Below are 24,638 nucleotides of genomic sequence, written 5' to 3'. Positions count from 1 at the left end.
AAGCGACTTTGGGTGCTTCCAGAGTAAAGTCCTCTTTTTTGGGGGGATCTTGGCCCCATAACACTAACATTGTAAATCTTTCTGTCAAATTTCCTCACTTGCAGTGCAAACCACACATATTGTGTTATTATTAATCTGTTTAGTTTGTTTCTCTTTTCCTCACATGTTTCTGCCTTGCCCTGCATCTCCCTATTTAAACGCCCCAATTTAGTGTTTTATCAATGCGTATGCTACAATACATCAGATCAGAAAAAATAAAGACTTCAATGATTTTTGTACCTTGGGGGACACCGAAAGGGACAGTGAGTGAGTGGGTAAAAAAAAAATCTGGGAAAATATTGGAAGAGAGGATCCGTGCAAATACTATTAATATAAAAACTCTGGCATTGACTAAATATCTTGGCTATGAGAAGGCCCACTGACCTTGAGGTACAGTATATGTTAATATATTTTAAATAAAGATGAATGAAATAGGCTAGTTGTTAAGTAGTAATGCTGGGAAATGATTAAATAAATAAAGTACTGAGATAATTATGCCCCTTTAAAGGTTAAGTTATTTTCTTACCTTCATTATCAATAGACAGCTGGGCAACAGGACTTTATTGTTGTGGTTGTTTTGTTTTTTTTTGGTTAGGAAAGGCATTTGTTTGGGTCTTTTTCAACCAGGTTGCTTGTTTTCTTGTTGCTGATACATTTCAATATAATTTGCCCTCACGTGAAGTAAACTGATGCAGAGGGTCTGTAAAGACATGATTTCAGTAAGGGTAAACTCCACACTGATGTCTAATTCCCCATGGTTTACCCCGAGGAACTCACCAAGTCATAAGAAGGTGGCCAGCAGAGGGAAGTATTCTACTGCTTCCACTCAATCACCTCACATTCTGTCACACACAGACTGTCCTACCTGAAATCAATTCATGAAATGGAAACAGGTACAACTGTTAATAAATTATGATAAAGCCATATATTAATGGCTGCATCTAGTGAAGCAAAGCACTGACTGCAAACCTCGGCGTTACGACCGCAAATTCCCTCAAAGTCTTGACTGATGGCTTGTTAATGAAAGTAGCTGGTCGTAGACACAAACTAGTCATTTTGGCGGTGAAATAAGTTGTTCCCAACAACCTTTTATCTCACATATGATAATATCACGTTGACATCTTCCGGTTTATCGTGTAGAAGATCTCTTTAAGCATATCTTTTTTTATCGTTTCTGTGAAATTAATCCTCCCCTCAGAGTTAACTTTGCGCAATGGCGACTATCAGTGTTGCCAGATCTTACTCGGGAAAACGATCAACTTGGTCTGAGAAAACAAAATATGTGCATCATATTGCTGCTTATTTACATAAAGTTGTGCTCTACTTGTTGCATCACTTGTTGGATCTTTTTCACAGACTGTGATGGCGAATTTCCACGTTTAACATCTGTTAATATATAAAGGGCTTGACATTAACTTTTTTTGCTCATATTTAACTTTTTTTTTCTTTTTTGTGGTTTTCCAAAGTAGCCACTTAGCATTTTCACTGGCCACAGTTTTGACATTGATAACATGGGTAAAAACTGCCATATAGATGTTTTTAATATTATCTCATAATTTGGCAGCAGGTATAGCCTATCAGGCTACTTTCACTTTAAGACCTGACGGATCAATTATACTGTTACATTTTTCTTAAAACATAACTGACTGTATTTACATGAATATTCATCAAAACCGGCATTTTGACAGAATTTGTGTGTATTTGACTGTTTAAATGCAATAAGCAGCTTTATGTACGCGCACGTTGGGTGTGAGCACAAAATCTGTGTGAATGAGTAAAATTATGAGCAATCAAGTCGAAATTCAAGTCCTGTAACCAACCATATACATCTGGAGCAAATGAAATGAATGAGTGAGGGGAGAAGAGTCCATAACTCGCTGTCGGATAGATGAGAGAGCAATGAGAAAGTGCAGATGGTATCATGTATCGTGTATCTTGCGGAAAATGAGTAGGCTATTGGAAGCGTTTCAGATACTTCAGTCTCTATCAAAAAAATCTATATGTTTGACCATTTTTGGGGAGTAGTGGCAAATCTTTCTCTCTTCTGACCACTGTGATCAAGCTCTCATTATTTATTTTCCTCTTTTGGAAACTCATAGAAAGGCTATTGTGGATTTTATCTTTTGTCTGCTTCTGAGAAAATGTGAAAAGGGGAACATGGTCCCTTCGCTCGCGCTATTGGAAATCGCCAAGTCTTACTGAAAATAACTGATGTCCAGTAAATTGCTTTGTCTCTGCAAGTCGCTGTCAGTTTGTCGACCCTAAATATGGGACAACATGGAAAACAAACGAACTGATTAATGTTATGAAGAGTGTGGCTTAAATAGTAGATGGGTATCTCTATGCACTAGCAACCCCCCCAAAATGTGATTGTAATCTGGAAATAAGATCCACAAAAACTGTAGACCACCATTGCAATAAGCAAGAACAAGCACAGAGTCGCTTAATATAAGCGGACATGGCAACAATGAACTAAATCCTCCTCCTACACTACAGTTGAAACCACGCCTTTTTCTGACGTCACCTTGATTCGGATCTCTCCTCGCGCTTGTATCAGCTACTAGAACAGTTAAGGTTGTGGCAGCAGTGCCCGAAGTGCGCCAAACCACGGAATTGTTGCCATATTCTGGAGAATCAGTCCGTTTTCTCGGGAAAAAAAAATAGTTCGGAACGGATTTCAGGTCCGTTGAAACATCTTCAGCACCCAACAAAAATAATCTGATAATCCTCACACTCCCAAACTGAGGGAACAGACCGGGACCGTTGGGATTTATAGGACATATTCTGGTTACTACGGCGCAAAACAAAGTACAGAATCTTGTTAAACATACTTGTATTGAGGAGCAAACGGAACGGATGCATTAAACGCCCCGTTATTCAGGGTTCACTGTTATTGCGCTTTTGTTTTGAGGGGGTTGAGCAGCCGCACTGGATTCAACGCTTGGGATGCGGGATCCCTGAACTTGTCTGCTTCTTATCCGCCTCGTCGAGCGGACTTTTCATCTGCAGAATCAGATTCGATCAGTATCTTACACGGGCTTTGGATGTGAACTAGATTCCTGGCTGTGCTAAACTCTTCATTGAATGCAGTTTTACTAACAGTTGACTTTCTGTCGTATAGTGAAGGGGTGGACAGAAGTGGATTGTGTTGAAGTTGCATGAATCAACGGATCGCTCTTTGCAGATCGCAATACCAGATCGGATATTTGGCGTGAGGCGCGATGGCAATGTTGGCGACTTTTTGGATTGTCCTGTTGGTCGCGTTAAACGCTCCAGGTAAGTCCATGAGCTCAACTGCAGGATGTTTGCCAGTCAAATATGCGCTATTGTCATTTAGTGAGACCGCCATCCGGCATCTTTAAAATACTATGCGGTTCATAACTGTTTAAAGTTAGACTAAACCTCTCTGATGATATAGTGTTGCCATAATTAAGATAAACGGAACGCATGAAAACATGAGAAACAGGCAGATGGCGATAGTGATGCTGCGCTAGAATATGTGTTCTGCTTGTTAATTGTGAGTTATTGAAGAGCTGTAGGTAATATAAGGGAACAAAAGATGTTAGTTTTCAAATTATTTTGAGAGATAAAGGGTATTCATGTTTACATATACAAGTGATAATTTATTTAGTAGTCCTTGTTCGTTTGACGCCAGATGTCAAATTGAGTGCCATGGATGGAAACGGATCAAGTAGCCTAACCCATAGCAATTTAATGATGAATATACGCACCTCTTGGTGTAAAATTCTTCAGACTGTAAAAAGAAGCTGTTTTATTTTATTTTTTCTTATAAAAACAGTTATCTTTTAATATTATTAATATTTTCCTGGGGGTAAAAACATCATTTGTATCAAACAATTTTGACTTCCTCTCAGGCATCCTTATTTGTCATCATTGATCCATAATGTACGCTTTAAAAAAGCATCAATCTCAAGTGAACTTTTTAAAAATTGAGTAGTTGTGACAGAATTTATATTTGCTAACAAAGATATTTAACTAATATATTACCAATGACTTAGTTATTTTTGTAATATTTTTGCAATTAGTTCTGGCAATTAATATGCTTCATAATGTTCTAAGCTGCAACGGCTTTTGTTCTAGTCAAGTATGAGTTGGAATTAGTTAACTTTCCTTTGGCTGTCAGATTTAAACACTTGCTTTGTCCATGAGTGATATATGGGTGTGACCCCTCTGTGAAGATCATAGAAGCCGCCCTCCCTCGTTCATCCTCTTTACCTGAACTTCCTTCCTGTAAAATTAATAGATCACATGAAGTGACATAAAAACCTTTAATTCAGTTTCCCTTTAAAAGCATCCCTTTCCCTTATCAGCAAGAGTATTCAATTCATTTGCGTTCCCCAGAGACTCTGACAGTACTACTATTGGCCCAGCATTAGGTGTCTTTTAATAAACTGCTCTTGAGTGTATATTTTCCAATCAATACTGCACTGCTGACCTTTAATGTTGTAAACAAACTGTCTGATATATTGGTTGGTCTTAGAGCGCTTTTCCGGCCTGCCCCTAGTGGCTCTGTAGAAGAAGCTAAGCCAGTCAAAACAGCTGTTCAGGGTCAACTGAGTGAAAGGCTTATGTGATAATAACCCTTGCACCTCCTTTCATTGGGTGATTCTTCCCTTTATCATCTCGCGTTTCCATTCTTAAGTGATGAAGACATCCCTGCATTCTTGATTAAAACATTCAAAAACAAATTGTTCAAGAATATTCTGCTGCTCTTTGTAGTGATATAATGCTTCACTAATAGTTTTGCAAGACTCAAAGAATGCCTAGATCTTACCATAATGAGTTGATTTTATCGCTAAGCTTCATGTAATATATGGCACCTTTTACAGTTGCAAATATCTTAGCTCAAATAGCTTTGACATGTTGCTTTTGGCGTGACTCCAGAAACGGAACAGTCTTTTTGGAATCACACGGTGACCAAATGTTTGTGTGCCTGTAAGGCTGCTTTCGGATTCAGTTCCCGTAGACTTTTTATTTTGTCATGTGATGTAATAAAACCAAATGACTCGTGTGGCAAGATGATGCAGGAAATAGAAGTAAAATTGTCGATGGTGGCACACTGTAATAAGAGTCAGCATTTTGAGCATTTGTTCCTGTGGGTAAAGGATGACTAAATAATTGATTGGCTTGCGTTTCTCACCATTAGCAAGGACTGGTAACTTAATGGAGCAAAATATTTAACTTTCTTGACAGTAATGATATGCATAGAACTATAAAAAAAAAAAATTTCAGGGTAGCCTATAATTTAAGACTTCAAAGTCATAATATAAAAATGGTGGGAGAGGTTACGAGAGCATAGAAAAGTCGCAAAGATCCGTTCAGACAAGATCCTTGAGAAAACAAACCCAAGCATGCTCTGTTGACAAGACACCTTGGAAATCTAATGATATACACAACCCGGGCGTAGCGAACACATCCCTCTTTGTTCACCTCTGTTCTGTGTTTACTAGACACTTGCCATGCAATTAACAGCTGGAATGGGGGGTCTTAGAAGACATCTGGTTATTGTTTCTCTTTCTGAAGCAAAGCAATCACTCAGCATAAATCAAATCTACGTGAACATGTTCATGTCAGAGCCGGTTACTTCACGTGCAGCTACACGTACAGCTGAATATTAGCGGTGCTGTGAAGCTGAGTAAAATAATGAAGCGCAATGAATTATATGGATGCGGTTCTGCTTGCTGTTATTTGACGCCCAAGGCTCTCCCATTGAAAAGCATGGGCTGAAGTGTTGTAATTTATAATGTTATCTGCAGTGAGATTCACGTCCCCTTTTTTTTGCCAAGTTGGAACCCGTCAGGCTAATCTATTAATAGGGCAATTTGCAGCCTGTTGGTTGAAATGCGGCCTGAGGAATCTCTCGGGTGTTCTGATCTATTGATAATGTCTGAAATGGCTCAACGCTAGGCTAGATGAATCAATAGATTGATGCTTTCTTAACCTCACAGGTTTTTATGAATTTATTTCTTTTTGTGAAATTGTCAGTGGTGAACCGTGTTTGGATACCAACATTCTTCAAAAATATTTTCTTTTGTGTTCCGCAGAATGATCAGAATGAAAAAAGTCAAAATTTACTAACCCATGCCATTCCAAACCTGTATGATTTTATACATAAAGTAAATGATGACAGAATGTTCATTTTTGGCTCTTCCATTTTACCGGGATGGTTTTCCTCAAGGAACACATCAAATTCCTGCATTCTGTCATAAAGCGTGTACAGTGAATTTCAACAACACATGTTGGCCTGTGATACAACATATCTGTGCTGTTAATTCTCCTTGTTCATATAAAAACACAACGGATGGATAACTCTTCTTTGTGGCTAAAATTCATTCAGCAATGCAAAGCATGAAAGAAGAGTAAAGGAGCATGCTGTGCTGTTTGATAGTGATTACATGACTTATAGCTCTCCCTATAGAGTAAAACAGATGCTAGATGGATAATATCTCCTAACCTCCAGTGTTTGGCAAACCATCACTGACCCGTAAATCGTCATTTCCTCCTGTGATACCTTTTTTAGCAATACTTTTTTTCCATTAACTGAATGGGAAACTTTTTAAAGCTTCAGAAAAAAAGCATTCATCATAGTTTTGCTCGATTTAAGGAGTATTTCATGGAGGAGCTCTAATCTGTACCTTAATTATTTGAGCCCACCACAAACATCAATTTTACTAAGAGGGCTGTTTCAAGGTGACCTACCTAGGAAAGTGGTTTGCGTGTACGTGTCGGAATCAGTCGAGTTAATCTGGGGTAGAAAATGGCTGAATGCCCAAAATGCTTTTTCACCTGTTTCTTAAGCACTTTCAGCTATTGCATGTACAATATGAAAGGTGCTTTATCAGTGAAATTTGGGTTGCACTTTATTTTACAGTATGTGTACCTAAAAAAGAATTGGGTAATATAAGGCAACTACAGGGGTTAATTTGGGGTTTAGGAGTAGGTTCAAGGTTAGAACCTAATTATTATCCAGTTATTGTAATTAGAGTATAATAAGTACATCTTATGTACATGGGGAACAGGACTGTACAATAAAGTGCTACGGTATATAAAATATAGATGTCGCTACTTTTTGCAGATGAAATGTTCACAATTAGACAAACTATGAATAGAGCGAAAAATGAATAGGGTCAATTCTGATTTTTAGGTCGGCTTAATATTTTACTTACCAGAATGTCACAGAATGGAACAAATACCCAGTTGGCCTTGTTACCCATGAGTCCCCTTTTCGCAGAGAACGACAGCTGATTCTCTGCGTTCTGCTCTTTGATCACAGAGTCTTGCCTGATTTGTGTAGAGATGATCCTGTGGTTCATGTAAAAGATCAGGATTATTTTCCTGGCTGGAGGAATCGTGTTTGAAGTGGTTCAATCAAGAGAGAGAAGAAGAACATCTTGTGATATTCCCCCCCTTGCGTGTTTTGATTATCCCATTGACTGTGAAAGCCATGTTTGAGTGGCGTTTTTAATTTGTGAGTTTTGCCAACGCTCTCTAAATCGCTACGATGAGTAATATCAGATCGCCCAGGGTCTTTCACGTATGTGCACTAGAAAGATTACAAATGCTCAAAAGAGTTCAGCGAGGGGGAAATATACGTTGTTTGCTGCGAAAGCTTGGCTCCCTTTCACGTCAAATGGCTTAACTCTTTTCTTTATGTGCAATGACAGGAATTTGGTCATTCACTTTGAGGTCAAAAGGTGAGCCTATTAATGTCAGCCCTCTTTGAAGGTCTAAGTGATATACAAGCTGTAGTGACCCCCACAATAGATGGTTTAGCTGGCAAACAAGTGTGTGTGGGTGTAAAACCATCACTTGTTCCACTCCACCCATGAGAAACTGGGGTAAAGTCAGACAGATGGTTAACACTCCTCAATTGTATTTCCAAATGTGTTGAAAATCTGCTTTATTCCCAAATAAAGTGTTCATTACTTTTGCATTAGGTTACTCGCCTTGACATGAGTCCCATACCATTTTAAACCATTTTCAATTCACATCAGAGTATGTTACATAAGCGTGAACTGAAACCGCTTTGGTGAAGGGACCTGATTTTAGCAGTTGCAGTTACGCTTTGATGCCGTTACACACTTTTAACCGCTTTTCTTTGACGGTGTTTAACAATGTGTTGCATTAAAAAGCCAGTTTCTGTTTATTGATTTCATCTGTCAGTGTGCACATTAATTGAACCGGAGTTTAGTCATGCATATTAAATGAGTTAAGATGTTAGTTTGTGTTTTATTTATTTATTTATTTATTTTTCAAAGAAGGATTGTGCTATTTCTCCCACTGAACTTGATTTAATATGCTTTATGCAAAGTGTTTTTGTATTTCATTTAAAGTGGCCTTGTTCAGTATTAAACATTCTCTTTCACAATCCTGTACTGAAATCTTGTTATCAAATGCATCAGTTTGCTCTATTCAAATGCTGCAGACTTGGCAAAGACACTGGCTCTGTTCCAAAACCTTTATAGGCACGATTTTAAGGTATCATAGGTGAGCTCCTAACATGAAGGGTGTTCCAAAATGTAATTATGTTGCTGTTTTTTTTTTTTTTTTTGGAGAAGGCAATCCCATAATGCATTTTGACCAGCTCAGTTAAAAAAAAATCCAACATGGCACATAATATTCATGAAATATTGAAACATCTCTTTAAAAATGTGGTTACCGCTGTTCACAATGCAGTGCTGCACTTATAAACAGGCTTTATAAAAAAATAAAAAAATGCCGTCAAGTCCAGAATAGAGATTGGCCAAATTGGCCATTGGATTTATGGCTGGTCCACCGGAGCATCTCTTGTTAGTAACATATTAACGCCAAACTCTGTTGAAATCAATTGTGAATTGAGTCTCCTGTGCACTTTGCTACATTTATGACGCACAGAAATGTTGACTATGTAGAGCGGTCTTAGTATGTCACCTTAGAAAGCAGCTTCCTATGTAGACAGCAAGGCAGCTCACTAGGTTTTGGAACCAAGCCATTTTTATTGTTATTTGGGTAAAAATAGCTTTTAATTACTGTAGTGTAAAACAAAGTAAGGTGAGATTTACAGGTAAGAGAGCAGGAGAGGTTATCGTGTACCCCTCGTCATCAAGCAGAAGTGATCTATGGGGTCTGCCCAGTCATTCTTGAAATTAACAGCGTAGAAAGCTATTAACATGAACCATCCAAAGCGGTGCTTAAGATGAAATGGACTGTGCCAAAACAGCAGCAGCATACTCAATCCGCTCAATGCACAAATGTCTCGCAAAAAAACAATACGTCACATTAGTTGGCTGTGTTATAGTTGCGTTGATGGGTACCTGCCGCCAGTCCGTCATTATAATGAGGACATGGTCGCAAAGTTGAGATTTTATGGGAGTATGAAAAGTGTCGGTGGTCACACTTTCAGGTTCTTCAGGTACAGTGAAAAAGAGCTGTTTTAAATTAGCCTCATTCAAATTGAGCTGGAAATGATCAATAATTGCTGTGCGTGAGGTTGCTCACCCTGTTTTCATAAACTAGATTTATGTCATTATTGATAGATCAGGGCCAGTATTTGGCAAAATGATGACTTTGTTCATGGACCCTGGTCACCATTATCACATTTAGGGCCTTTGTAAAGAATATGAAAATAAAAACATGCATTGTTCTTAAAATGCATATTTGCATTCTATTTTTGAATGTTTAAAGTAACTTAGCATTTATTAAGCCTAATTAAGTACTTATTGATCACTAAACGCTGCTTGTCTGATGAACACGGAAGCACAGTTGCTTGTTGTGGCATCATGATAATTTTATCTATAAGCCAGGCCCCCCTTGCCTTACTTCCTTTCTTATTGCTCTTTAATTGTCTTCGCTGTATTGTGCATTCTGGGAATGCGGGAGGCTGGGACAGGTCTCTGTGGTGTGTTCACTCATATAGATCATTGCCCTTCAGGCTGGTTAAAGCGATTTTCTCAACTCCAAATCCCCATCTTAGTTGGATTAAACATTTTGGGGGAATGAACACTTCCAATGATGGATGAGCATCAACCACAGAAATGCAATTATTCTGAATGTGAATTTGTCTATAGCTCTGAAATGTAATCCAAGTAATAACTTGGCACCATGCAAACTTGATTCTGCAAAATATGAATAATTTTGCTTTCATACACCTTCGGTTCTGTTTACCCAGGAGGCTTGTTGCTTATTGGTGCTTACTGTGTGAAAGACTTGCTGTGGACATTCTGGTATCCACTACAGGAGGGATTTACTTCGAGTAGTTGCTCTCCTTTTCAGTTTTGTGATATTTATTGAATACAAATGTAAAATACTTCGGCCAAAAAACACTTTTCTTGATTGTTAGCTATATTCAGTTGTTTACAGTTGGCTTGTTCACACTGAAATTGACCTCAATGGTCTACAGTTGAATGTGTTTGTGCTGTTTTGCCTTTTTGCATGTGCCATAATTGGAAGACAGGGGTGTGTTCTTATTTGAAGTGGATCTTTTGAAAACCAAAAGCCTGAAGCAAGGTCATAAAAGCGGACGTTGATCAGAAGCAGGTGTTTCCCAAAGGATCATGGAGCTTGTATGGGTGAAAAACCTGTAGAACTCATCAGCCAAACCTCAATAAGTGCTGCTTAACCCCAAGAGGTCACATGTAGGCCAGGAGAAGTTTTTTTATTGCGTGTCTTTCAGTCTGTTTGTCTGTCCTCCTTAGAGAGAAATAGTCGTAACTGTCTGACAGTGACACATGGCACAGCGTTTGGCGGGGGATGCTCACCGGATGGAGTTCTGCTGTGAAAGTGATTATACAGACATTTAGGTTGGATGGTTAAACATTAGCATGCAGATGAGAGCTCCATCCTATTCCCTTGGAGGTTTATTTTGTACTGGGGAGATGTGTGGAAAGCTGCCCCGAGCTAAGAAAGAACAGTGAGAGTGACAGCCAAATAATATTACTATGGTGAATTTACCTCATGGACTACTGCTAGCAACCCTGCAGACTGCAAAAGCAGCATTTGAGACACTGGTTGAAACTCCAGTGTTGTGCGCAGTGGGGATTTTGATGCAAGCGCAATTAATTTTTGTACCTTATTAATATGGGTTTGTCATATTCAAAAACCCTCATCTTATTCCCTAACCAGCCATAATCCAGTTTAACCAAATACGTCTTTGCTTGTGAAGCAGTCTTTTTACCACAAAACACGTATAAATGAGGCTCATTGTACAATGTATCTTTTGTATATTATAAAAACATAATTGCCTGAAAAATGTAATTGCTATTTGTCATTATGTAAGCATATACCCATCTGTATACCTTTTTTTTTTATCTTTTTAAGCAATTAATTTTTGTACCTTATTAATATGGGTTTGTCATATTCAAGAGTTTTTTTGTTTTGTTTTTTTTTTATCACAAAAACCCGCATCTTATTCCCTAACCAGCCATAATCCAGTTTAACCAAATACGTCTTTGCTTGTGAAGCGTCATTGTCATTCTTTTTACCACAAAACACGTATAAATGAGGCTCATTGTAGAATGTATGTTTTGTATATTATAAAAACATAATTGCCTGAAAAATGTAATTGCTATTCGTCATTATGTAAGCATATACCCATCTGTATACCCTTTTTTTTTTTTTTTTTAATGAAGCATTTACTTGAAGCAACACTGCTTAAGATATCAAGACTTGTTTTCCAAATCTGTCAGCAAGACAACAACCATTCACATTAAAGATAACATTGTGTGAATGTAAATATCTATTCTAAATTATTCATTGCTGCTTCTCAAGTATATTTAGGAAGTTTTAGGAAGTTATAACATTTAGCCACTATCAAAAGATTCAAATTGAGCGTTTCTATACCGTTGCAATAAATTACACCAGATTATGGTAGTCTGCAGTAGGAGTGGGCAGTATAAGTCTTATTTCACGATATGAAATTTGATTTTACGATAACGATATATATAGGCTATACATATACATATATACATACATACACACATATATATATATATATATATATATATATATGTATCACTATATGGTTATTTTATCTCATTTATGTTGTTAAAAATAAGAAAATAAGCAAATTACAAACAATAGGACAAATACAAAAAAAAAAAAAAAAAAAGTTTTTCAGGTACAATAGGTTTATTTAACAGTTAGAAACTTGTACAGAAATTTTAAATCAAATGTAAAAAATAAAATATTGCCTAGTATTCACTGTATGTTATTTTCACATTAATGACACAGAGCAGCAGATATATTAGGCTGCTGTCACTTTAAGACCAAATGCATGGATCCATGATACTGATACACATCTGGTTTACACCCTACTGTTTACCTTTGAGACTGTGGTGGCAAACAAAATTGTATCACTGAATAAGAGACGAAGATTTCCAATTGTCTTATTTTTACAAGAAAAGGCCAGCAGTCATACAGTCACACAGAGTGGCTGCAGTGTGTGACAGTGAAGGGAGGGCATCCTTCCTCTTTATAGTCTTGACTCCCAGAGTGTTATCTTTCTAGGCCAATGATGGTATTTTCAACCATACGTGGAACATTCTTAGACTGTTCATAATATTTGAGGCCACTATTACGCTATTTTAAAGTTTCCTAATGTTGTTTTGGAGTCTCCTACAACAGGTTTATATGCATCAAAGGTCAAAAACTGTTTAATTTTCTCATAATATACATTTGCACATCACCACATTTTCAATGATTCTCAAACGACTCGTCAGATGAATCAATCTCTCTAAATCCCTCCTTTCCGCGAGCTACTCTGCTCTGATTGGCCAGACAGCTCAGTCTTGTGATTGGTCTACATGCCCATTGCCATAAGAACGTCAGCTCTGCTTGTCCTGAGGCTTCCTACACCGTAAACTAAACACAGTAACGAACAATGACGTTGATTTTACCATATCAATGTGAGCACGAGTCCGATGATGAAACTATTTTATTCATTTATTCAGGTATTTGAGCTATTCATTCAACCCGAACCTCCATTTTTCTAATTTATTGCGGTGAACATTTGGAAACTGTATCAATAGCTGTGCATACATTAGCCGAGCTCTAGCGTGAATGACTGAACATAAACGTTGGTAAAACAAATCTTGCTCCATGCTTAATCTTCACTCAAAGTAGTGAGAACGACAGACGATCTGCATTAATAGACACAGTTATAGGCAATAGTGGCCCACAACTGATCAGCAGAAGTATTTCACTAAGACAGTAATAATGTAACCAGTTAGCAGGAGACCTACACAATATTAAACTGAAAACGAAGTATTTTGAACACCATCTTTCAAGATTAAGCGTTTTGCGAATCCTGCATTGAACTTGAGAAGCAGTCGTCAGTAAAATAAAGGGAACGCAGCAAAAGTTTAGGATTATACTGCTGTGGTATCGCGGTAAAGATGAATTTTAACCACTGATTCTTCACATGCTCGTCCTTGGGCAGTGAAAAAAAACTGGCTTTACCTTCACATTGTAGAGCACAGCGTCTTCTCGACATGATGCTATCCAGACCAGTATCCACAGGAATCAGCTGCCGGTTTGAGGTTCAAGTTTTCCCTGGTGTGTGCGCGCGCAATAAGCTAATGTTCCGTCTCGATGTCACAACGAAACGGATTATGACTCGTTTGAAAAACGATTCATTTCATTGACTCAGAGTCGTAAAAGTCAATAACTTTACACGGTGAACTTTCAGATTTAAAACTTTGCATGATGTTTTCATTCACTTAGAGCTATGTTACACACTACATGAAAGGTCATTTTCAAAAATCCATAATAGGGGCACTTTAACATCAAGATCGCCCTGCTCTTTATATTTTCATTCATGCATTTCATCACTCTGAAGTGTCAATAGTGCTATATATTTACATACTGTGATATTTACTTACCTCAATACCGTGGTAATGATACTAACGGCCAGCCTTAGTCTGCAGCATCCTCCGCTCACAACCGGCCTGCAAGAAGGGGAATTGCTATCTGCATGCTTCGTGCATTAATATGTGATTTGCATGTTTTGCATTTGCAAATATACGACACTGTCTTTTTGTCTACACTGAATACTCCCTAAGTTTCTTGGTGATGCATAAAGGGTTTTACTTAAAGTGTTTTCCTTTTGTAATGCAAATGCTTAATATGTCACATTCGCAGGACTTCCACCACTGTGTTTTTTGGCTGAGTCTGTAGTGCACATTTAGGTGGTGCTGTGCGTCTCTGTCTGGATGCGGCGTAGCCTCTCGCTGGTGAATTAAACATGAGTGAGAGCTCCTGATCTAAATAATGGAGTGGATGTGACAAGCGCGGAGTGTTTCTCCACTGCACAGCTGACTGCACAAATAACACTAAAAACAGAGTAAGTGCTAAATTAACACACACATGCGCGCACGCGCAAGCTTTCCCTCCTTCTCTTTCTCTTTGTTTACGGTGGGTCTTTAGGTAGGCCTGCGGGAAGTGTGTTAATGGGAGTGGGTTTTTAGCATCAGGTTGACCTGAAAGTGACTCTGCGCTGGGAACTTTTAGCCTCAGCATCCTTAGGATGAGGGTGTATGATGTCTCAGTGCAGAACGTATTTGTCTGTGTGCACCTGCGACTGTCTCTGTGCGTATGCATGCGGCGCGGGTACACACACTTGTTTTCCAGGTCCCTGATCACACGAACCTCTCCCTCCCATCCGTCCAAATGGAGTTCTTGTTTTATCTGTAAAGCACAGGTGCAATTTTCTGCTTCAGACCCCTGAAAATCCTGTTCTGTTTCGAATCAAATGCCTGAATCAGCCGACTAAAGAAAAAGGAAATCAATAAATGGGAGCCGATCTTGCTTGTGTTGTTCTGATTTGGTATTAATCTGATTTAGTGATTCTCATCTCGATTTAGAGATTAAATAGTTAAGCCCACCCATCCTCCCACCCTTGGTTTTCCACTCACTGAACAGATACTTCAGCTGTATTACTGCAGTGTTTTCCCCTCCTCCCTCGCTTGGCTTCTCTTGTTTTCTCTGCTTTTTCATGCAGAATTTCAAGAATTGGCTCCCGTTCAAATTGTGTGTAGGAATTTGAATTGAATAGGCCACAGGATGATGAATTAGAATGACAGCAAAATGAATTACAATTTTAACAGTCACATAATGGAGGAATTTTATTAGTCCAGTATCCATGAGTTAATTCTGACTAATTATGCCCATTTATTCCCCGATATGTATAATATAGGAGACCACTAGTGCAAATTCTTCTCTTTTTTTTTTTTTTTTTAAATACTTTTTCTATATTACAAATCATATTACTATCGTAACATGCAGAATATTAAATATAAAAAAAAATACAAAAAATAAAATTCTATTATTAGTTTTTTATCTGAAACTGTTTGATTATTTCCAGGTTTTAATCAGATTTTCAGTTTCGCATCCTTGTTTGCTACCTCAATTCAAATAATTTCAAATTCAGGAAGTAAACCTGAATTATCAATACATTCTCAATTCAGTTCTGAATAGGTCACAATCCCGGTTGTGTCATCCATGGATCAGCTCATTAGGATTCGTCATTTAAATGAAATCCTCTCAGAGGTCAGTGTTAATAATCCCTCCATTTCTCTCTCTGTTCTGTCTGTCGCTGTCATATCTCTCTCTGAATGAACGTCTGAACTTTGCTCAAACTCATGGACTTCCCAAGCTTTGACAGTATGGGGTGTCAGGCCGGCCATGGCTAATAAATGACTAATCTAGGCTACTGCATCCACTATTGTTAACTTCTGGACACAAAAATATCATATTGTCAAAAAACATTTTCTGTCATGTCTTAAAGTATTTAGTCATGCTGCTAGCATGAAGAGCAAACAATTGGTCACATATTATTGAAAATTCATGTTAACTTAAATCGCACCAAATTTTACATTATTTTGTTAAATATGCCTATAGAACATACTGAAACAGAGTATGTGGTTTTTAAATATCATCTGTCTGATTAGGCCACAATTGGAAGCAGATAATATCCTGCTTTATATCACTTTCAAACATTATACACTTTCAGTGCCAGGTTTCAAAAGGCTTTTTATAAAATGGCTTATAATGTTTTAATTTTATTGAAACATGATATTGTAGATTGATGCTTACATAAATGAAACACATAAATCATAATATACTCCAAATGATGAAGTATTATAATATATTATTCATAATTATAACATAGTATTGTGTATCAGTGCTTTCCTATAGTAAATACATTTCTAGTGTAGGAGAGCTTTATAGCTGTCAATCAAAAGCCTATATGATGGTTTATGTTGAGTCTTTATCAAGTCTTCCACTTCACAGGCTCTATTTGAGATAAACCAGTGAGGGCTCTGCCGAGAGGCATCCAGCAGGGGTAATGGTGTCACGCTAGAGAAGTGGGGCGGTTAGTCAGAGCACTGATCTGGGATTGAGCGATTGGATAATTCCAGGGCTTCCGTTAAAATCCTGTGTATGCCTCTGAAATAAAATATATCAGATTCTCACACATGTACGCACACACACCGGCCCCTCAGACTGAACAAGTCAATTTACTACAGGCAGCTGGGCTGATGTGCCTCCATTAAAAGAGACATGCACTGGCGATTACTGGCCTGTGCAAAAGCATCAGTCAGGGGAATAGAGAGAAGGAATTCTGTGAATATTGCTGATGTTTTTCTGCCTTTTCTGTCTCTATAAGGGGACAACAAATCTACAGATTCTGTATTGGAAGAATGTGTGAGTGTGTATGTTTGTGTGTGTGTTATCTGGGAATATAGGCTAAGTTTGGTTAAAGAAAAGGCAAGGAGTGCGGTTGCTAAGCAGATCTAAAGTTGTATATTCAAGTCGCAATTGCACGTATTGAAACTAACTCGTTTTAAGTTATGAATTGCACTGATAGGCAAACAGACACAACGAGCATGACCATAGACAAAAAAAAGTGTTTGTTGGACAAAATTTTCTTCTTTCTAGTTATATAGGTAGTTGTTTTATATTCCAGACTGTGGACTAGGGCTGCAACAAACGATTATTTTGATAATCGATTAATCTAACGATTATTGGAACGATATTCCGCTGATTAATCTGACAGTGGGCTTTGATCGGTTATCCAAATTTTGCAATTAGGTAAAACATTGAGTTTATACCCATTTTAACTAGTAAATAAAACAAGGACATTTGAAAATGTCAGCTTTTGAAAATGTATTTTTAATGAGTATCGAGCCAAATGAATAGACCAATCTCCTTCAGGTTCTTTTCACCTCAGAAGTCATCATTAGCCCAACTGTTACAATGAGTGGTAGTGTGCCTTTATTAAGTTTGAGAATTGTAACAATAACTTTTTAATAACAGTAAATCTATGAATATGTAATATTGTGCATGTTTTTTTGAAAAATGCTCCTTTCCAGGGTTCTTTTTTTTATCTAACTACCAAGTCTATGGTCATTGAATGGCTTTCATGAGGTAAAAGTAAGGTTTTGTGACATTGTCTGCAAGCTGATTTATTGACGTCTTTCTGGTATTGAAACTCTGATTAAGTGATTACATTAGAGATGATTTATTTCAGTAAGTTGTACTGTATCTTTCAAAATGCTTTTTTGATATTCATTGAATGAACTTCATCCATGTTTATTTCGTGCTGTAATAGTAGAAAAAAAAGAAAGGAGATGATCGTTTACATGCCGCTTGACCTGAGGCGCTACAGCGATCTGTCATGCCACATTAAAGAGCACTTAAACCACATGTATTGCTTGAATTCTGTAGTAAAATTGAGAGCATTTAAAAGCTGAGACTTTGTTATATATCAAAAGTAACCTGCTCTGCTTTATCTGTCGGTGTTTTGTCTCTGTCCTCTTTGCTCTGCGTTGTATCTTTCACTGCATGAGAAAATGGACGTGTGGCTTGAGAACAGTGTCAATTGCATGAGTTTGAATGAGTGGGAGTTGGTGGCCCTGCATACGACAGCATTTTTTTAAAAGTCATGGGGTTCGGCTTCATTTGCACTCCGAAGCGCTGTGTCTTCTTCTGTTGGATTGGTTTCCCGGGATGGCTGCATTACAGTATTGGATACAGCACCCCACTGGTCAAACCGCGTTATTGCAGGCCCTTCAAATAGGTCATATCAGATTAAAGGACTATTCGAAAACAAAAAATGTTTTACATTTTTTTTATTGTCGATGTTGTCGATAATGTCGACTAATCGTTTCAGCCCTACTGCGGACTTGTTAGGAGTGCAGGCCATGCTTCAAAGCAACACTATAGTTGTAGTAGGTAAGGGAGGGGGAATGGGTCTGCTTTAGAAGAAAACAAAAAAACAAAAACAGGTTAGGTATCCTGCTTGACAGTGTGCGTCCGCTCACACCGCATCCTGCTAAGACTCTACACTCACTCAAGCGAGCACTCGGATTGACATACCTAAGATCAATACCTTCTCAACTATCTCCAGCAGCTCTGAAATCCCAAACTAGCTGCTGATTGAGATGTAAAATTTGAAGGCGAGATCATTTTCTTTTCTATATTCACTATGACCAAAGATCCAGATCCTTGTTTATTGAAAGGCTGTCTTTTTGCATTACTTGCTCTAGATGGAGTAAACTTTCCATTCATGCTTAAATTGTTCTGATTGGCTGGACAGGTAGAGAAATAGACAGAGTTGCAGAGTGGAAGATAAATCAAGAGATGGCTTGCTGTTTTGGCATTGATCCTGTGCTGGCCTGGCAGGCTCTGATGCCAGAGTAACTAATGTAGTCTGATATTGATTCGCCAGTTTCAGGCATGGCTGCACAGCTCCATGTCACTTCTTCATTTAAAGAGGGAAAAATTCGGCCCAAATGCACCCACACACCCGTCACCATCCTAGCACTTTGTGTTTCATGTGTCTGTGGGTAGTGGGTTCACATCACATTTCACCCTATTGTGTAAGTGTGGGGTTTAGTACAGGTGCCATATGTAGCTCTGTAAAAAAACTAAACGAACAAAAAAACTAAACAAACTTTGCTTCTTTCTAAGGTAACTTCCCAATGGAAGTGAAAGGTAATGAGGTACTTGTTTGGTAATTTACTTTTTATATCATACAGTTATTGCTCTTTATGCAAGGGAGATCAGATTCACTCAGGTGATTTGGATAGAATTTGCCATTAGCATGTTGCAAAGCTAAAAGCTAGTCTAATGTGAATTCCAATAAATAACATACATTATTGGCTAAAATAACCAGTATTTACACAGAACTATCAATACTTTTTGGTATTATGATACATGTTTGATGCCTCAAAATGCTGCCTACGTAGGTAGCTAATTAGATTTTGAAACATAACTTGAACAGAGAAAGAACAGAGAGATAGATAAGCTTGTAATATCACCCTCACCTGTGGTAGAGAAGTGAAAGACAGAAGGTGAGAATGAAGAGTGAGAGATGAGAACAAAAAAAAAAAAAAAGGGAAGGGAAGAATATTCTGTTTAGGCATTATTATAGCCACAGTCTTGGAATAGACTGCAGACATGTTTCGCAGCACAAATCTTTGGCCCAACACAATAATTTAACCCTGACCTGCCCTAGGCAGTTCTTACTCCTGGCCCAGGGGGGATCTTTGTCCCTGAGTGCATTATAAAACCTGCCAGCTCACCTGTGATTAAATCACCTGAGTGCCACCTGCGACAGGGTGTGGTTACTTTCTCTCACAATAATAGTGCATGTCCCCTGGTGTCTCAGACAGCAGTGTGCACTGACATTAAAAGCCATGAAATCTGATCTTGTAGATCATTTTATTGCAAGGTGAATGTGTGATGTAGCTAAATGCCCGAAGTAAAAGTAAGGTGCATTCATCTTAAAGCTAGAGTTCATTTAGAAAATTTGTAATCGACATCATGAATGTGTGTGGGTTAAATGTGCAGTGTAATGTGCTGGCCCGTTTACATGCATCAGTGGTGGGCTATGTCTGGTAAATCTGGTAGTATGTAGTTGTCAAGGCTGTAGCCATAGCTGGTAACCCAGAAGGTTGCTGGATCAGTCTCCTCACAAGAAAACCATGCGCCATCACATTTGTGCCCATGAACAAGGCACTTAACTCCTTTGCTCTGTGAAGATTGTCCATTGACTGATTCCAGGTGCAGGCAACATTGTGTAAAAATTGTGAAACAAACTCAGAATTTGTGACGACAGAAACTCCACATTCATGGTTATTTCTAAACAGGTGGAGGATTGACTATCCTAGAGCCGGCAGGTATGGTTCCTTTCCCTGAGGATAAGCCAAAGACACAATACCCTCCCTCCTCCAGAACCCTTTCACCTCATTCTCACAGTGGATCCACCCTTACCCCTCCCTTCGCACCTTCTGAGTGCCTCTGTGCCAGGAGAGCTGCATGGGAGGATAATCTCTGGCTCGTTTTTTGAGACGTAGTGTGGTTGGTTTAGCTGTGGCATAAGCCAGTATGGGAGCCACAAAAATATGTGGAGCCAGTTAACGTGGGGAGCCAAGTGTTGTGAGCCTTGTTGTGCTTCAGTCTGTGCCAAGAGTTATATCTGACTATGGAGAAAGAGGGGCATTTACTCATACAAGCTAAATAATCCACCTCCCAACAACATGCACATAGCCAGGGACAATGTAGCACCCTGTGATGCCTACTCAAGTGTGGCTTCTACTTCTATTCTCCCATCAGGCTCTGTGGAGGTTATGAAGAGTTAGATACAAAGTTTCCCCTGCCATGAAGAGCATTGGTGCTGCCACTGTTCACCACTTTCCAAATACAAACAATTCATTTGCTCTCTCACTGCTGCTGTTTGTCTACCCACAGTTGATGGACCGGACTGTTATTTGTTCTGTTTTTTTCTGCTAAGAGCCCTAGCACTCAGGAAGGGGCAATTCAAATCTCACGATGAAAATAAAACAAAAAATGAACTCCATACAGTGCCCTGTACTGTTCCTATTACTGCAAGAAACACACCATGGTCTTGGATGTTACCCATACATGCTGGCAAGTTCTGAGGTGTACTGTAAAATGGCTTAAAGCTAAATGTTTCCTTTGTTAATTCATGGAAAATGGATTGGGGGGAAGGGTGATTTAAATGCCTGATCTGTTGAGGATGTACTAGGGGTTCTAGGGGAGTGTTATACCTCTTAATGACTCCCCTGTCCAGAGTTGACCGCAGTTCACTCTTAGATGTCTTCCTGGCTGAAGCCATGTTCCTGACCAGCAAGGGACTTCTGGATAGATGAACTGTTTAAAGAAAAAATATGGTCATTCCTTTTTTTCCACTGTCATTAATCTTTTTCTCTTTCACTACTTTTGTCTTTCCCTTTGTTTATTCTCTGGGTTGTATGGACCCCAAAACCCCTTAAAGCTCCCTCAACAAACACTAGACTATGACTATGTCACATGTTTAAGCAATATGTCATTTATGGATTAATAAAATAATATTGTCATTAAACTGGTGTATTATTGTTATTTAATCTTGAGTTGAGCCTGAATTTGAATGTATATATGAGAAGGTTCTGGTGGAAACCAACTGGGAAACGTGGGACATGGACGCATTCTTGATATAGGCCCATGGTGTTAAGGAGGAGATTATGTCCCCACTGTTTGTGAAGTAATGAAAAAAAAAATGTGTTAGGATGCTGCTCTTGGGGAAGTAATCAAGTGGATTTAAGATGTAGGAGGTGGGAAGGAAGTGGAAAGGGTTAAGCCAATTGGCTGGGATTTGGTGGCGTATTCTTGACTAGGGCTCCTGACTTTGGACGTTATTGATAGATCCTCTCTATTTTTGGGGGGAATGAGTTCTCAGTGCTTTTCTCCAGTTGGATCCAAAGGTTTTAAGCCCTGCGCAGTGGGATGTGCCTCTGTGATGTGAGGCGGATGGATCGGGCATTTGTTTTTGTTAAGGGAAGGGAGGGCTCAGGGATTGAGGGATGCAGTGATGCATGAGTATATGTGTGCACAGACATTACACGTCAGTCTGTTTATCAGTACGTAAGAGTGCATGTGTATGTGTTTATACTGTGAACATGAAGCAGAGTAGAGTCAGACGCACTCCCCTTTATCCTGACCCACTTTCTCCATCTCTCTCTCTCTCTCTCTCTCTCTCTCTCTCTCTCTCTCTCTCTCTCTCTCTCTCTCTCTCTCTCTCTCTCTCCTCTTTAATTGCTGCTCAGCACACTGAGGCCATCTGTTCAGCCAGGGCCAGTCACCATGGAGATGCTGGGAGGCTTTTCGGATTTGTGACGGCACTGACCAACAGGGAAATAGGGGTCAGGGGTGTGGAGTATGCGGAAGTCATCGGGGCACTATAACTGTGCCACGACAGTGCCATGCCTGGGATTCCAGCATGGGATTGGCCAACAGACGTACATACCCATTCTATCCTGCTGTTAGCCATTAGCACATTAGTATCCGCATTAATAAACACAGCCTCGGTCGCTGCAATACGTAGTATTGTAGTTAAGTTAGTAACAACACATTTAGTTTCTTGCTCCCCAAGATACTACATTTTTTATGTTTTCCGGTGTCTGCTTTTTTGCTGGGCTTTTTGTGGTGAAAGAATGAGAAATATCAAGATAAGGTGTGATGAGGCTAAACCTGTTTTACAAGAATTAGTAGAGATGTAAATAGCAGTTTGCATAATTTCATTTATCAGATGCTAAAACATTATCTGCATTCCTTAAGGTTAAAAACTGATTTAAAAAGTATTAAGAAATCATAGGAGAAGCTGATGTCATATTGTTCTACTATTGTAATTGTATTATTATTGCAGAACTAAACATATTTATCATTCTTGCCCAAGACCTTTTACCACAGGGTTCAGACACCAGGGTCTACTTTTCTTAACCACAGTCATTGCAAAAGATGTAATTCCTATATAATGAAAGACGTGAGGCTGACCGACCACACAGAGAAATATATTTATCAGCCTCACCGAGGCAGGTTATACTTTTACCAACCACAGCATGACTAATTTTTCATTTCATGGACAATCCCGATTGAAAAGCAGTGATTTCTCAACCATATGATGTGCTTATTAAGGGTCACAGATATCGTTTGTTTGTTTGTAGTTTTGGTTGAGGTTTAATGAGATGGCATGATATCGGTGTGTGTGGATTAAGTCGGTTCCTTGTACGAAGAGGCCTGTGAGTTTTTGTATTGCGTTTTTTTCTTTAATTGCCACTCAATGACACGCATCACTGGAGGAAGGTGTTAAATACAACACTCTCAGTTAATAGTCTCCCGCAGTTTAGTTTTCCCTGCAAGTCACCACACCTGCACGGTGATGTACCGAGCAGCAGGAAAGTATTAGCCCCATGTTCCCTGCTGCCGTGAAATATTCAACCATTCTGAACATTCTCCAATGACTATCCCGTTGCTTGCTTTTCTCGCTTTCAGCTGCGTTTTGACCTATGCCATTTGCAGGCTCAACAATTGTGTGTCCTCGGTTGTGCACATGGCTCATGCTCATGCGAATCCCCTGCAATTAATGATGGCTGTCTTCCTGGAAGCACGTCTTCCTTGCGGAATCTTGGATGCATGAAATGAAATACTGAGCTTTATATGATGGATTTGAGTTGCGAATGAATCAGTATATGTGTGTGTGTGTGTGTGTGTTCTATTTTCATGGCATTTAGTTACTCCATATCTCCTTTCTTCCTGTAGTCTGGGAGTTGGTATAGTTATATAGCTATATAATTGACAATATATCTCCTTATTGATTGTTCACTTTGTATGTGGACTTACAACTACCGGCCCAGCTTCTAGAGCATTTCTTCCTTTTTTATGACAGATCTGTCGTCGTATGTTCACAATTGCTATGTATATACTATTGGGTTATATAACCTTCCTAATTCTTCCTTCCTACTACCTACAGGGCCTGTCAAAGCCCCCTGTTTTTAACGTCAGTCAACGTATATCAGCCAAAGATTGTTTGGCACCATATAACCCTTCGCTCTAGTTGTTCACTAAGAGAGCAGATACGAACAGAGTCTGTCAGAGGAAACAAGACAGTTTTGTCAGTTTCAGGAAGGTAAATATATTTGATCCTGGCGAGGGGGAGTGTCTCTGTGTATATTCACATAAAAAAAAAAGTGCCACAGAGACATCTGATAATATGTTGTCGGAGAACAGATGCTGATTGATTCACATTCTGCTTGTTCTCATGATTATATTGGAACTTCTGTAAAAAGTGCAAAAACTGTAGAATTATCTACTTAGTTGTGCTAGTTTCATTCCTCTGTAACTCAGTAAATTAATTTAGATTGTGTGTGTGTGTATATATATATACATACATTATATACATACATACATTTATTCCATGTACATTATACCTCATAGCTTTTAATTGAGTCCTTTAATTTTCAGAACCAGTTGTGTTCATTATGTTTTTATTCCACCTGTGTAACACGGCAAATCCAGATGTTTTCACCAAAGGGTATCGGTGGGGGGGGCTCTGGTGGGCCATACGTGCAGGGATCAGGATTAAAGTTCTCTCTCTGGGATTAATCAAGCCAGTGTCTAGACACAGCGGAGAGAGAAGTGCACGTAGCCCTTCCAAGCTGGTGTCACCACGGTTACTATGGATCATAATTAACACTGCACCTCTCCACGGCTTCAAGTCTGTCCTTTTTGTCTTTGTCACTTAAAGTTTTAGTGTATGTGTG

General features: G+C 38.8%; 1 protein-coding gene across 5 annotated transcripts in view; it reads left to right on the top strand.

The window, feature by feature from the left end:
* The first annotated feature begins 2,531 nt into the window (after positions 1-2,531).
* The window catches only part of nectin1b (nectin cell adhesion molecule 1b), a 253,867-nt gene continuing 231,760 nt past the window's right edge, over positions 2,532-24,638 (top strand). For 4 of the 5 annotated variants that reach the window (XM_084408894.1, XM_084408890.1, XM_084408892.1 and 1 more), the window contains exon 1: positions 2,556-3,315. In XM_084408894.1, the coding sequence (XP_084265020.1) occupies positions 3,261-3,315 (55 nt within the window). In that variant the 5' untranslated portion in view covers positions 2,556-3,260. Of the gene's footprint in view, positions 3,316-24,638 lie in introns of all 5 variants that reach the window. The other variant, XM_084408891.1, reaches the window with a different exon arrangement.

This window comes from Rutilus rutilus (genome assembly GCF_951802725.1).
Source record: "Rutilus rutilus genome assembly, chromosome: 5".
Lineage (NCBI taxonomy): Eukaryota > Metazoa > Chordata > Actinopteri > Cypriniformes > Leuciscidae > Rutilus > Rutilus rutilus.
Note: the sequence above shows the minus strand (reverse complement) of the source record. Positions and strands in the feature narration are given on the sequence as shown.